The sequence below is a fragment of the Rhinatrema bivittatum genome, chromosome 10, assembly GCF_901001135.1.
Source record: "Rhinatrema bivittatum chromosome 10, aRhiBiv1.1, whole genome shotgun sequence".
NCBI classification, from domain to species: domain Eukaryota; kingdom Metazoa; phylum Chordata; class Amphibia; order Gymnophiona; family Rhinatrematidae; genus Rhinatrema; species Rhinatrema bivittatum.
Genome location: NC_042624.1, coordinates 71790277 through 71805824, shown reverse-complemented (window position 1 = coordinate 71805824; position 15548 = coordinate 71790277). Strand labels below are relative to the sequence as shown.

Sequence of the window (15548 nt, the reverse complement as noted above, 5' to 3'; positions counted from 1 at the left end):
GTAAATATTTATATTCTTAATAGCTCAAGTAAATAAAGGCACATTTGGAGTGAGGAATGGCTCACAAAGATGATAGCTTTATGGAGCAATTGGTTCAGGAACCGAAGAGAGAGGGAGCAATTTTAGATCTAATTCTCAGTGGAGCACAGGATTTGGTGAGAGGTAACGGTGGTGGGGCCGCTTGGCAGTAGTGATCATAATATGATCAAATTTGAATTAATGACTAGAAGAGGAAACAGTATGAAAATCCACTGCTCTTGTGCTAAACTTTCAAAAGGGTAAAAACAATAGGAATCGGATGATCAAAAGTAGCCCTTTATTATAACGCCAGACTCTGGCCGAGTTTCGCTTATAGAGCTGCCTCAGGGGCAACTAAAAATGAATAAATATATCAATATTAAAATTTGAAATAACACAATTAAATAATTCAAAACAATAAAAAAAATAAAATACATGTATAGGTGTACATACTCAAATCATAAAATAAAATACATGTATAAGTGTACAAACTTGAATTAAATCAATACCTATATATATGTATATAAAAATAAATAAGATACATGTATAGATGTGCAAACTCTGAACATAAATATTAAAATACATGTATGACTATATAAACTCATGGATACAAATAAATCATACTTTAAAATGTAATTGAACATCAAAATGATGTAGACAGGAAAATGTAACGAATACATTAGTATATGAAACTGGAGAGGCTGACTATTCATAATTATAATTCATAATCAAAATCTACAATGGAGTCTATTATTAGTGATGAAATAACTCATAATAAAAATATTAGTTATTTCAGTGATGCTTACTTCAATTAGCAGGACTTAAAATATGCCTGCTGGGCTGCTGTCACAATGTCACACTATCACGTATGGCTACCATCAAGCTAGGGCGAGACAACATAGTACAAAATTTCATCTTTGAGACTTTCCTCACTCCAAATGATGTCAAATCTTCACCAAGATGTACTGTGCTGTTCGTATGTCTCACTGTACATGAGAAACTGGCCCCTAAACCCTCAACCACCACCTCACCTTGAGCTATTAGATGGCCCTCCTATAGAGATATAAATACTTCACTACTATGAAGGCTTTTGGGGAGAATACTGAGGAGATGAGGTCACTGCAGGGATATATCTAGGGTGATGTCAGCTTTGAAATCTGACTCCATCTCCCATCTGCTAGCAGAAGAGCACATAACCCACTGGTCCTGAGTCTTATCTGTCTACACTAAGGAAAACACAATTATCAGTAAGTAATTTCTCTACCAACTTTTTCCAGAGAAGGCTTCCATGGCAGGAACAAGTCTTTGAGGTTCTTGGATGTCCAGGTCCTCATCACATACTTGGAGGTCACTAATTCCTTCCAGAAGACTAATAGGTTGTTTTGCTGTTTGCAGGCCCATGCAAAGGTGAAGCTACTACTGGAGGGGGTATCAAAATAGCCCTAACTTTTTCCATCCCAGTTTAATTGGGATTGAGTACTTTCACTAGACTAGTGTAGTAGGATGATAAGGAAGGAGAAATTTATTTATCTATTTATTTAAAGTCTCTTCTATACCGATAGCCGTTCGCACATCGTATCGGTTCACAAAAAACAAAAACTTTTGGGCGAAGCCCTTACAAGTAACCGAAGAATACAATTAACAGGAAGAGTGGATAATACTGAAAAGGCATAACAAAATCAATAAATAAATACAACAACTTATAACATAAGTAACAATGTACAAGAATTCTTGCCTAATAATTTCCTTTCCTTGAATCCTACATCCGTTCCGAATCCTCCCAGTAAGTTTGGGCCTCAATAGTGGAAGAATTCTCAGAATCAGAAAATATTGACTGAGGTCTCTTTGTTTCATTTTCCTTGTTTCTATTGTTCCATCCTCATTTCACTTGAATAGTGGAGGGGAATTGGTGTAAGAGGATCCTTTTTGGCTTTCAGTCTATTGTTGATCTAAATTTTACAGCTTTGTCATAGGCTTCAATCTGGGCTGCACCACATGTAAGAACTTCTGACGTGACCTGTAATGTTTCTTGCCGCCATCTGCTGGTAGGGAAAGAAACTCATTAGTCTGAACTCGTGAAACAGGATTCCAGGAAAATAAATTCAGATAAGAATAAATGTATCTTTAGTCTGCTGTAGGGACTGTAACTATCATGCTTATTTTCGGATGATATTGCTGATTGGCTATTTTGACCTGAATTATGAGTTTATGAACTGTTTTTGTTGTTGCTGTATTATGAGCATTTATAGTCTGCATTGAGCTACTTATGGATATTGAGGAATCGAAGATGGATTTAAATAAAACTCTGTTCTGTGTACCAGGATTCTAACTCACTTTCTCTGCTAACATTGCAGGTCCTTTGAACTGCTGGTGAAGAATCTGAATGGGAAGACTTACTCCATGACTGTCAACAACCTTCTGAAACCCATCTCCGTGGAGGACAGCTCTCGAAAGGTGGGTCACATCACTCCCAGGTGAGACATTTACCAGTGGTGCATGGCAAAACAATACTAGTCTTGTTTTCTGCATGCAAGTACTGTTTGACATTACTGGTAACAGTGATTCAGAAATCATGATTCCTTAGCAGTCCAGATGTGTGGGTTTATTTTCCCCCTTCCAGCAGATGGAAACAGAGGACAAAACTCGGTACTTTTGGTAGTGCAGCACAGAGAAAACCCAGTATTCCATTTCCCAGCAGTTGGTAGGACGTACTGGTCTAGCGCAGTAGGATCTCTGGATTGCAGGATTTGGTCTTTGCTTTTCCTGATGGAGCATTTTGGGGCAATTCTGCATTTAAGCAGCCTTGCTGATTTTCTGTTAAGGTGAATTGTGGGATAGGCTTCTGCTTCTAAAGGTAAGCAAGCCCTAGAAGGAGCCTTCCAGCTCCCAGTGGGAGTGTGTGTGTGTGTGGGGGGTGGGGGGGGGGGGGGGCTTGGTAGAGCTAGGGGATGGGAGTATGTATTTGGCTCAGCAGATTCCTCTGAGACTCTTTCTCCCTCCCCTCCCCCACCTTGCTTATTAAAGAAAAAAAAAAGGCAGCTGGAGGATTTTGTCAGCAGCTTGAATGTAATTTGCTTTGAAGTGTCATGAAAGGTGGAATATAAATTAAAAAAAAAAAAAAAAGCTTCTGGAGAAATGAGGCTCTGGAAGGAGATAAGACTACTCATGTGAGCTGAAGTACCTGACCTAGAAGACCATTTTTAAGTGGTGGTCATTTTTGGCATATAGAGTTTGTGAGCTTTGATTTATCCAACTTATACTAAATGTTTTTTTCGCAATAGGGTGGCTCTGCATCCTAAGCTCCTGCCTAAGATATATAGTGCCTGATTTCCACATATAGATATGCCATGCTGGGTCTGACTTATCCATTGGCCTCAGCATCTTGTCTCCTACAGTGGCCAGTCCAGGTCTCAAGTAGTCGGCAGTTCCCAAAAACTAGATCTGTTTCTTACTTGTTCTTGGGGATAGCAATAACTTATTTAGTATACCTGGCTAATGTTTTTTATGGCATTTTTTCCAGGAATTTGTCCGAACTTTTTTTTAAAACCTTACTATGCTAGTTGCCTTGACTACCTCCTCTGGCAACAGATTCCACAGATTGTGCGCTGAATAAAAAAGTACTTTAAGATTTTATCTTATATCTGTTAATTTTAGTTTTATGGAATGTCCCCTTGTTTTAGTATTTGAAAGGGTAAATAACCATCCCTTGTTCAATCTCACTCATGATTTTATAAAATCATCGTGTCCCCTCTCTGCCACTTTTCTAAGCTGAGTAGCCTGTCCTGGGGGAGCCATTCCATCACGTGTTATTTTTCTGGTTTCCCTTAGCACATTTTTCTAGTTCCTCTTTGTCCTTTTTAGATGGGGTGACCAGAGCTACACACAGTCCTCCAGGTGCAGCCGCATCATGGATCAATACAGAGGCAAAATTATCTTTTTGTTTTATTGTCTATTCCTTTATGGATCATTCCTGACATTCTATTTGTTTTGTTTTTTTATTTTTGACTGCCTATACACTGAAATGAGAGTTTCAATGTATTATCCTCAAGGTCCTTCTCTGAGTGGTGACTCCCAACAGAGAGCCCTGCCTGTAGTTGAGATTATTTTTCCCTGTGCACATCACGTTACACTCGGATTTCATCTGCATTCAGATGTCCAGTCTCCTAGTCTCACAGGGTCCTTTTGCAGTTCTTTGCAATCTAATGCTGTTTTAATAACTTTGAATAATTGTTTTCATCTGCAAATGTGATCACCATACTCATCCCCTTTTTTGGATCATTTATCAGTGTTAGTCCTACTCTTGATTCCAGTTTTTTTGTTTTTTTTAATAACATTCTTTCTCAGGCCATATATCCACAAAGGAGAACAAGTGCTACATGGTTTGGACTGCAGAAGAAGCTTGGCCTTCAGTCTGGAGTGGATTATAGCTCTTAGAAAGTCTACCCAGCTTTGGTTTCTTTGGACACCAAGTGCACCCTTTCAAATTTTCTAGCAGATTGCATCACTCTGCATTATGCCCAAGCAGACCTGAATCGGGGGCTAAGGCTACTGCCATGGTTCCGAAGATCTGCCTCCATAGAAGAGATCCCCAAAGCTGCGACATGGCGTTCTCTATTGCACTATTGCTAGGACGGGAACTCTAGGTTTGGCCAGTCAGTCCTGAGGAGCTTCTTTGAGCTGTAGAACCCAACTCCATCCCCTCTAGGGCCTGTTTATTTTGGGAGCAGGATGCCCTATATAAAAAAAAAAAAGGGGGGGGGAAAAGAAAATACAAAATTGACCTGTTACCACCAAAAGCATTTTGCCTGTTGGCATTGTTGTTTGGGTTTTTTCCCCTGCTTTCGTTCCCCATGTGTGAAGGCAGTCATCCTGCTTGATAAGAACATAAGAACTTGCCATGCTGGGTCAGACCAAGGGTCCATCAAGTCCAGCATCCTGTTTCAAACAGTGGCCAAACCAGGCCACAAGAACCTGGCAATTACCCAAACACTAAGAAGATCCCACGCTACTGATGCAATTGATCTGAAAGCACAGTTGCTTATCTGTAACAAATGTTCTTTAAGAGCAGTGTGTGACTTGTTTTGGGTAAGAAACTCTGCTTTATGCTCCCAAGTACGTTCCCAATCACAAATGTACTTAAAAAAAACAAACCAACTTACCTGAACCAATTTTTCAGCCAACTTTTTCAGCTCCATCTTAGACATGAGGGGTTTGAAGGCATGCCTGAAAGACAGGAAAGTTGAAGATTTCCCTAGGCACCAGTCTGCCACCTCAAAACTTGGAGCCATGTTCTCTGGCTCTATCCTAAGATTAGGAGGTATTTAAAAACATATAGGAAAAATGCCCATTTTTACCTGGAAACAAGAATAAAAACGTGTATTTTTGGACAACAGAGCTGTAGGAATGAGGTGAGTGGACAAATTAGGTGGTTCTGCTGCCTCAAACATAAATTGTCAACTTGAGATTCTCTCGTCTCTCCATCTGTTAAATTCTATTATGCAAGTGACCTGTTGCCTAATAATTCCTTTGAGCTGTTTTGTGCAGATAGGTTTCCGAGTAGCTGATGACTCTTCTTGCTTTTCCCCACAGATCAAGAAGGACACGGTTCTTGTGATGTGCAGGAAGAAGGCTGAACACAAATGGGAATATCTGACCCAAGTAGAGAAGCAGAGCAAGGACAAGGAGTGAGTGCTGCAGGTTTAGATCTTATGGGAGTCCATCAAGTCACTGGAAAAGATTGTCCTGGGGCACAGCAAGCCTTTTAATATATGGGTTGAACTTATCACCAAACAGAATCCAGTGACAAAATATAGTGGTGGTACGGTGGTTCCAAGATCATCGGTTTGCCAACTTTATAGCCATTGTTTAGAGGTCAATGCCTGGTGAGGCTGATCCTCCTCGTAAACTTAAATTGGGAGTTATCAGTTAACATTAGAAGCCTTTTTCCTTTTTTTTTTTTTGCCAGTGTGGGGAAAAAAAATTGTTCTATACCAGTGGTGTCCAACTCTGGGCCTTGAAGGGCCACATATCTGCCAGGTTTTCAGGATATCTCTAATGAATATGCATGAGAGATTTGTATACAGTTGAGGCACTGCACATGCAAATTTCTCATTTCCTCCTCGTCCAGTCAGATCAGTCGAGACTAACAGGTTCGCTGACGGCACTATGCACTACTTGTATCCCAGTGTCCCAAGATAATTCCCACATCCAAATGCTTACTGGTATCCATTGTCTTTAATTTATACTCAAGTTTTTACTTTTATTATTTTTTCTGTCCTGTAAGTATTCTCACAATTAATGATTACTCCAACATACTGCCCTTCACCTCGCTTTTAATGACAAAAATGTATTAATTACATTGCTGGCAGATTTCAAAACTAAATATTAATGAAAGGGGGAAAAGACCTCAGATAGTACCAACATGATGACCTCTTTCTTAATATCCGTGTACATACTGTTCACTGTGGTCATAGGAAAAAATATCCTTGTGTGCATTTAGCATCATTACTGTTGCATTCATTTCTTTATTGTTGCTCAGTCAATCCCATGTGTCTCTTTCTTTCCAAGGCACAGCGGTGCACTTTAATTCAAAAGTCTCAAACAGTGTTCAAGTCCATTGATCTCTAAACAACATGGAAAAGTGTTTATCTGTACAATACCGACATAGCCATGTTTCGCGCACATATAAGCTGTTTCAGGGCACTACTTCACAACAAATCTCTGATCGCATTCTCTGAGTGACTGACGTCTACTCCATCTTTAGTGGCTGCTTGAAAGATAAGCTCGCCCTCCCTCAGTTGAGCATAATCCCAGGGGAGTTGGGTAAAGTTTTGATATTAGGAAGCTCCTATGGTGAAAGACTGGTTCTCCCTCCCTCAGTGGAACCAGGGGGGTTACCAGATCGGCTTAGCTTGTGATCTTTACCTCCACCCCTCCCTCCGCATGTCTGCTGCCTTTAAAACAAAACAAAAAAACCCCTTAACATTGTGCCTGTCAGCAGCACAGGATCGGTATACAGATCAGAAGGCAGCCAGTTGGCGCAGTGGTGAATCGACTGAAGCCACAGGGACTGGAGGGGTGAATACTGCTTCATCTTTGCGCCACTGCGGCTTGGGAAGAATTGCAGGGACGGCTATAGCAGCATGATCAAGTTGGCAGAGCGCAGGAAGAAGGTCCTGGTCTGCAGCATTTATGGGTCCCGCAAGTTGCCAGCAGGAGGGTCGGCAAAGATGTGCCTGTTTGGATACAGAGGGAGTAAGCTGAAATGGCAATTTCAGGGAGAGCCGCTTTAGCAGGGCTGGCTAGGCAGTTGGTTTCCACTGGGGAAGCAAGTACCGCATCGGGAATGGCAGCCATTTTAGGAGCGCGTACAGCGGTAAGGAAACTGGTATCTCCATTTTCTTAGTCCCACAGAGCAAGAGCCCGGTGTTTTCAACATCACGGGCGACTTCCTGGAGGGATGCAGTGTCTGTGCCTTCTCCCTTAGAGGTTTCTTTATTTGCCTGGGCTGCTCTATCAACAGAAGTTATCAAGTGTACGCAGTGTGGTTTTTTTTTTTTTTTCCTGTGGAACAGAGTTCAGTCTCACGCTCCACTCCAGGTTTTTCTGCTTCGGGAAAGCTGCATAAGGTAAAATAAAAGATCTAGGAAGAAAAAAAAGAATTGGAGGTAGATCAGGATGTTCCCTGTGAGTCCAGAGGATTCTCTAGAGCAGTGGTTCTCAGCAGGTGTGTCGGGACACACTGGTGGGTCACAGGGCCAGCAGAAGGCTGCTGTATCCTTATCAGCCCCAATGGGAGTTGGTTGACTTCTCCCTGATGGGAGACTACTCTCACTTCCTTCTCTTCTTTCTGGCCCATGAGAGGCTGTTTCCTCCTTCACCCAGATCAGAGCGAGACATTGCCAGCTCCTGCTGTTCTGGGCCTGATGGGGTGCAAACTTTATCGTCCCCTGCTGAGTCTGGGAGTGATGCTGCTGCTGATCTCTTCACCCTGTGGAGGGTGGGGGAAAGGAGGCTGGAGATGCTGGGAAGATGAAGGTGGAACAGAGAGGGAGTGTGGGGGCTGCTGAGCAGGAAGGGGTGGGAAACGGGGGGTCAGGTTAGCTGGGCAGGCAGGGAGAGGGAATGAAGGGGGGTAGGGAGAGTCAAGCAGGGGAGAGGGAGCACAGGGAAGAGGGTGGGGGGGGGGGTCAGGAATGCTGGGCAGGGATATGAGGGTGATGGAAAGGGAGTAAGTGGGGAAAAGTGAAGGATGATGGAGGCATGGAAGGGGAGTGACGGTGTAAGAGCCCTGATATGTCAGTTTTGGGAATGTGCATTTCTTCTGTCTTGTTTTTGTAATTTGTGATCTTTTTTTCTGTATTTGGTAAAGGTCTGATCTGTATGTGTGATTGAGGTGAGGTATTTTACTAGTAGGGAGGGATTTATATCAATCTTTGTTGCATTTTCTCATTCTTAATAGGACATGCATTGCTGCTGTACTGCTGCCTTTTCATAGGAAGGGCTATTGCTGTTTCAGTTCTTGGAATTAGTGTTGCAATGTTAAGGAAGGTTTGCTACACATGTGCTTGATTTTTTTTTTTTTTTTTTTTTGTTGCTTTTCAGGTTTTATAATTTACAATGCGCCTTGTAGTAAGGGAGTTTGTGTTTGTTACTGAGATAGCACCAGAATCAGAATATCTTTTTTTATATAGCGAATTGTATTTGAAATATCCCTAGTTCTGTTCTGCATCCATTGTTTGTTTGTTCTTTTTTTTTTTTTTGGGGGGGGGGATCCTGTGGATGCAGCGTATATGTTTACATTTAGCCCCGTGATGGTCAAGTGTTCAGTGTGTCCCGTCTGTCAGTATTATCTCCCAGGTGTGTCCCAATAGAAAACAGGTTGAGAACCACTGCTCTAGAGGACTTTAAATTCCCAAGAAATATTTATACTGAGGAGAAATTGGAGGAGAGAGAATTCCCTCCAGATGGGGGAAAATGGTACTTCCATGGTCTATCTCTTGTTTTTGTAGGGAAGAACTTTCTTCCCTAATAACACAGGCCTTAAAAACTGAATATTTCAGAGGAGAAAGAGATGGAAGGTCCTGACAATTGGAGGATCCCATTATGGTCAGTATTGGGAAACCCTTTAAATCATTCTTTCTGCATAAGGCAATGAAAGATTTAATTGAAGTGGAGTGGATCTCTCTGAAGGTCAGTTTTAAAGGGGAGCACTCGTTGTCCAAGTTGTATCCTTTTAGTACTTCAGGAGAGAGAGATGTTTAGATTCCAGAAGGTGGATGTGCTGGTTTGTTCTTTTATTATTAGAAAATCCATTCCAGTGGAAGATGGCACTGCCTTAAGATATGCAAAATAGGAAAATTGAGGCCATGTTGAAGCAAGCTTTCAAGGTCTCTAACATGGTGCTGCAGATTGCTATGATAACGCTGCAAAGTCTGAGCTGAGTTTTCTCAGCGCATACTAGAGAAGGTTTCTGATGTTAGTGGGAAGTTATGGAAGACACTTCCCACTTCAAGCCAGGCACAGCGTACCTGGTGGATGCCTTTTGATTTGGTGCATACTACAGCAAGGAGCTTGGCCTCCGTACTAGGAGCTAGAAGACTTTTCTGGTTGTAAAATTGTCAGCGTATTCCATCTCCAATTTCCTTTCAAGAGGACCTCATTGTTTGGAGAAGATCTTGAAAAGATGGTCAAGTTTTGGGGGGGGGGGGGGGGGGGAGGGAACTAAGGTCCAGAGGCTCCCAGAAGATAGGCCTGCTCAGTCCTGTAGTAGATTTTGGGATTTGAGGAGATGTAAGCACAAATGTTTCTGCTGGTCAAATATTTCAGCCGTTTGGGAAGTTTTTGAGTTTGTTCGAGCAGCAAAAGAGGTGGTATGGAGGGGAGCCAAGGATCTTCGGGGTTGCCCATCAAGTGACTTGTTCGTGTCAGAAAACGGGAAAGTCAACAAAATTTTTCTGAATTCTTCAAAGCAAGTTCAGGTTCATGCCAGATGCTTTTCTGCACAAGTGAGGTGCAAATCTGATGTATGCTTGTTCTCCATTTCTATTAGTGGTGAGGGCAGAGCAGAAGGTATTCAAAGACCAGGTTCGCCTTATCTCCTATGATCCCAACAGAAGGACATGGATTTTGTAAAACACATTGTCCAACTGGCAAATCAGGTAGACGCTACCTCAGTGGCTCACCTATCCGACATTTGCAAAGCTTTATAACCGATCATATCTTCACTTCCCACTGCTTTCTGGACAATCTCTCCATAAGTGACGGTAACTTTGGGTGAGCAGTTTTGCACAACCTATTCATCCACTCTCTATGGGGGATGCAGATTGCTTATTTAGTAAGTGCTCTGCTATATAACCCTTAGATTGGGACTCCCCATGTGTCATGACTAATTCAGCCTTGTTTGTTGAGAGAGAAAGCTTTTACAGTTTGCTTACTGTAAATTGGGTTCTCGGTAGATGACAGAATGAATTGGCCATGCTTAGTTACCCGCCTGCCTCCCTGGAGAGTCAGTCTAGCTAAAGCTAAGCTCTACAATTGAGTGAGGGACTCATGAGGCAGTGTGCTTGCAGAAAATCCTGTGCAGGCTCAGCAGTAAAGCTTTACTGAGATAGAGCGATGGTCTGTCATGGTTAATTCATCTTGCTGTCCACAGAGAACCCCATTTTTTGTATGTGTGTATATCTATTCAGAAGTTGAATCTTTTTTTTTTTTTTTTGTAGGTGATAACAAGAAACTGGGAGGTCTAGTTTTATTTAATGTGTGTAAATATATTTTCTCTTTCCCCTGATGCAGTGTGATGTATATATTCTATTTTTTATTTTGTCTTACGGTCTGGCTCTTGAGAGGGCTCACCTGATGAAGGGAGGATATTCTGCGGCAGTAATTGCCACCTTACTATGCGCGCAGAAGTTCTCTACATCATTGTGTGGGTCTTGAGGCCTGGTGCAAGGAAAGTGGTTTCCCCCCCTCGGGCAGTCAACATCCCACTAATTCTGGAATTTTTGCATGACAGCTTGAATTAAGGTTTGACCCTTAACTTTTTGAAGGTCCAGGTAGCAGCTCTCTGCTGTTTCAGGGGCGAGGTGAACAGAACCCACCTGCCAGCTCATTTGGACATGGCTTGTTTTTCTGAAAGGGGTGAAGCACCTCCGGCCACCCCTATAATGGCCGATTCCTTTGTAGAATGTTAATCTAATACTAAAGTTTTTGGCAGTGCCTCCTTTCAGCCGCTGTGCAGCCTTTCCTTGCATTTATTAACCTTGAAAACTGTGTTCCTAGTGGTTATATGCTCGGCATGTCTCTTCTCTGAACTACAGGCATTGTTGTTTCAGGAACCGTTCCTCCGGATGACTCCAGGAGCATTACAGCTTCATACTGTTTCATCCTTCTTGCCTAAGGTAGTCTCGGAATTTCATTTGAATCAGTCCATTTCGTTGCCATCCCTAGACGAGCACAAGGATGCAGAAGAATACCACCTCCTCCATCATTTGAATGTCAGTAGACTTGGTGCAGTACCTGGAAGTTTCAGAACCAGTCCAAAAGTTGGGACCGCCTGTTTGTCCTTCACGGTGGAAGGAAGCGGGGCGAACCAGCTTCACGGGCTACCATAGCTCACTGGATTAAGGAGGTGGTCACGGGAACCTCTGTGGAGGCAGGAAAGCCATTACCTTCTCAGGTTAAAGCTCATTCCACTAGGGCTCTGGTTTCATGGACGGAAGCTAGACTGCTGTCTCCTGTCGATATCTGCTGAGTGGCGACGTGATCCTCCTTTCACACCTTCTCCAGAGTCTCTCACCTGGACATACAGGCCCGAGAGGATTCAGCCTTTGCAAGGGCAGTGTTAACCAGACCGAAGGCATCCTTCCGCCCCAATCAGGAGTAGCTTTTGTACATCCCATTGGTCCTGAGTCCATCTGGCTACACGCTAGGAAATGGAGAAATTACTTACCTGATAATTTTGTTTTCCTTAGTGTAGTCAGGTGGGCTCAGCATCCCACCCATGGCTACCCAAGAACGGTGCCGAGGAATCACCCTTGGAATGGATATCGATTCCAAGAGATTACGGGTAAGCCGTCATCCAGTCCCTAGATCAGGACATCTATATTCTTACTGGGGTTCAGTGTTTATGATTGGTTGAGTACAGTTACGGTTATCCGTTTTTAATCATATTTTAAATCAAGTTTTTTTCAGTAGTATGACCACAGTGGCTTTTGAAAGAATACTGAAGGGATGTATCTAGAGTGACTTCAGCTTTGAAATCTGACTCCATCTCCATCTGCTGGCAGGGGAGCAAAACCCATTGATCCTGCGTCCATTTGTTTACACTTAGGACAACAAAATTATCAGGTAAGTAATTTCTCCATTACTGGAATTTTGTTGCTGGAGGATGTGGTAAAAGCTGTTAAAGGTGAATTTTAAAAGTCCGACGTGCGCCAAACTAGGACATACACAAATATGTTGGGCCACACGTGCCAAACGGATTTTAAGTCGCCCAAGTATGCGCATATTTTCCACTGCATGAACAAATGAAAAGTTCCAGAAAGGGGTGCGGTCTGGGCAGGGCATGGGTGGTTCCTGGATTTCACATCGAAACCAGCACATAAATACTTCCACACACAAGTGCTCACTGGGGTCCCCTGCCATGTAACTTTCCTTCTGCTATGGTTGGTATGTAAGTCTTAAAACAAAAATTAAACAGATCAGCAGGTTCAGATCTAACGGGGGAAGGAAGGCTATTAAAGCGGCATTTGCGTGCCTGGGCGCTCCCACTTAAAATTGCATGCCCATGTGTGCACCTTCAGCCTATTTTATAACATTTACGAGCATATGATTATAAAATGGCTATGTCCCTGGGCCCGAGCGCCTGTTTAAAAGTTACCGTCTAAGTGTAGCTGGGTTTAAAAAAGGTTAGGACAAGTTCTTGGAAGAAAAGTCCACAAACCATTAAGGTGGACTTGGGGAAATCCATTATATATCCCTGGGAATCTGCTGACCTTTTGGGATCTTGCGACTAGTGACCTGGATTAGCCACTGTTAGAAACAGGATAGTGGGCCTTGATTGACCTTTGGTCTCAACAGTATGGCAAATCTTATGTTGTAAAATATGAAGAAGCAAGTCATTTGGAAGCTGCAATTAGAGCATGAAATATATAGCATTGCATTGTACAGCCTTCCAAGGAGAAAATGTAAACAATTTTTTTTGGGGGGGGATGGGAAAGAGAAGATGGAATTTCTCGATGCACCACAGATGACTTCCTTTTCTGTGCCCATGTGGCGCTTTTTCCAAGTTACAAGCCAGAAACGCTTTCATAAACATTTGTTTTGGGAAGGGGATGTAGATCCGTCATAGCACTCTACACTCTCAATATCTGTAGAGGTGACAAGCTAGTGGCATAACTCTGCTATGCTTTGTTGTTTTCTTCTTACAGAAAGCCTTCGTTTGACAGTGATGCGGATCCCAGTGCTGGGCTGATGAATATGCTGAAAAAGATTTATGACGATGGTGATGATGAGATGAAGAGAACCATCAATAAAGCCTGGGCAGAGTCCAGGGATAAACAAGGCAAAGGGGAGCCTGACTTCTGAGCAAAGGAGCCAAACTCCAACTGGGTCTATACTGGATGCCTTAATGTAGACTTCCCAGAGAGAACTGCTGCAGAAGTCAGATTAACAAAGCCTGTTTTCAGCTTCTCGGCAACTACATTCAGCTATTGTATCACTTCATGTTAAATGAGATATTTAAAGCATACTTAACAGAAACAGTGACTTGAGGGTGAGTGAGTCCTTTGTCTTCCCCTGCAGGAAGGAAGAGGAGAGCTCAAAACACAGTTATTTAACGTTCAAAGCCTGGCTCTAGCTCCTGGTGTACATTGTGCTTCCACTCCCAATACTCACGCGCACACACCTCTCTTTATTCCCATGGAAAAAGAAGAGTGGTCATGGTGATTAGATGCAAAAAGCAGGATGATTTTTTTTTTTAATGTAATCTTTGTTAGTCTTTTGTTGTTAGATTTAATTGCTATCAACAAACATGATGCAATATTCCAATTTAAAAAAAAATAATCAAGACAGAATCTCAGGTATCTCATCCTTGATATTACATCTTCTAGCCCACATTAAAGAAAAAAGGGAGGATGTTCCTTATTAAGGAATTAAATAAGTAAAGGCAAAAGAAAATACAGAATAGAGAGGGAAGGAGATTATAATTAACAATGCTTTAAATATGTATATTCACACTTATAAAATACAACCTGCCTCTTTGTCGCTCAAGAACCTAACTAGGTGATCCGGGTCATAGAAAACAAAATTATTGCATTGAAACTAGACATTTGCATGGATATTTAAAAAAAAAAAAAAAAGAAGGTAGCACCCACTGAAAGAGCTTTCTGTTTTAATGGCAAAAATTGTCTCCTTGGGTTGCTGCCGATACTTCAGGAAAAATAGAAATCTTTTACCCACAAACTAAAAAGTTTTATAGGAAAAATACTTGTGAAAGAGAAAATCCTTCTCTTTTTTTTTTTTTTTACACACACAAAGAAACTAGCAAGGTAGCACAAACTGTAATATCAACTGAGGATTCTAAAAATGTATATATGCTTGGCTGACTAGTGATCAACTGATCATAAGCACCCTCATCCTTATTAACATTCATTTTACTGTTAAGAATATAATATATGTGAGAACAAGGGAATCTTACCTTCTGCATTGCCTAAAATCTCACACACATACTTTAACAGCTCAGTTGGTGATAAGTCACTGGGAAGTTCAGAAACCTGAGGGGTTTTTCCCATGATGTATATTCTCCATCTTTTCCAAACAATTCAAAATTGCCAGTTTAACTTCAACAATATTAGGCCTCATATCTTGATCAGCAGCAATAGATAACTTCAGATTGTCTACTACTCCAGGCCTCGTATCATATTCTTGATATTTCAAATGAAAGTCTTTGGATGACCTTCCCAAGCACTCATTTAACTGGAAAAGGGATCTCTTCAACCTGGATGCTACCTTCCAAATGTCTAGTAAGGAAATATTTTCAGGAACCAATTTGTCAGAGGATATTGCCTCCCCAATAACCATTCCCCTTCTCACCTGAGGTAAATTAACATCAACTGCCGATGTCAAAACCGAGCTTACTATAGCATCTGGGAGAGGGTCGGGAGTTGGTTTCCTAGGGGTTGAAGAGCCAGCCAGACCTTCTCCACCAGCCTGGAATGGGTTTAGCATAGCTCAAGATGTGGACAGTTACAGAGGAGAGGGGAGTTAAAGCCAGGACTAAGGGAGGCACCTGATGATAATGAGCCCTCCCCTCCATTGCCTATAGATACTGGGAGGTTTGTATGGGTCACGTGGCGATCCATGGGGCCTAAACTAGATGTCTGTGCTGGTGTGTTCCCCTTTAAAAGATGGTAATTAAGGGGAAACGGATGAAAAAGTTCTATAAGGGGTGTGCCCCATAGGCACTCGCGGCCCCCCCCTTGATGACTTCTCCGACCAGAGGGTGCAAGGGAGGATCTCCCTTGCCAGCA

General features: G+C 42.2%; 1 protein-coding gene across 1 annotated transcript in view; it reads left to right on the top strand.

Annotated features, from left to right (window-relative positions):
- CACYBP (calcyclin binding protein) overlaps window positions 1-14402 on the top strand; it is a 30811-nt gene extending 16409 nt beyond the window's left edge. The window contains exons 5-7 of the mRNA XM_029617932.1: window positions 2373-2472; window positions 5608-5702; window positions 13449-14402. Of these exons, the coding sequence (XP_029473792.1) occupies window positions 2373-2472; window positions 5608-5702; window positions 13449-13605 (352 nt within the window). The 3' untranslated portion in view covers window positions 13606-14402. The remainder of the gene's footprint in view (window positions 1-2372; window positions 2473-5607; window positions 5703-13448) is intronic.
- Window positions 14403-15548: the final 1146 nt, after the last annotated feature.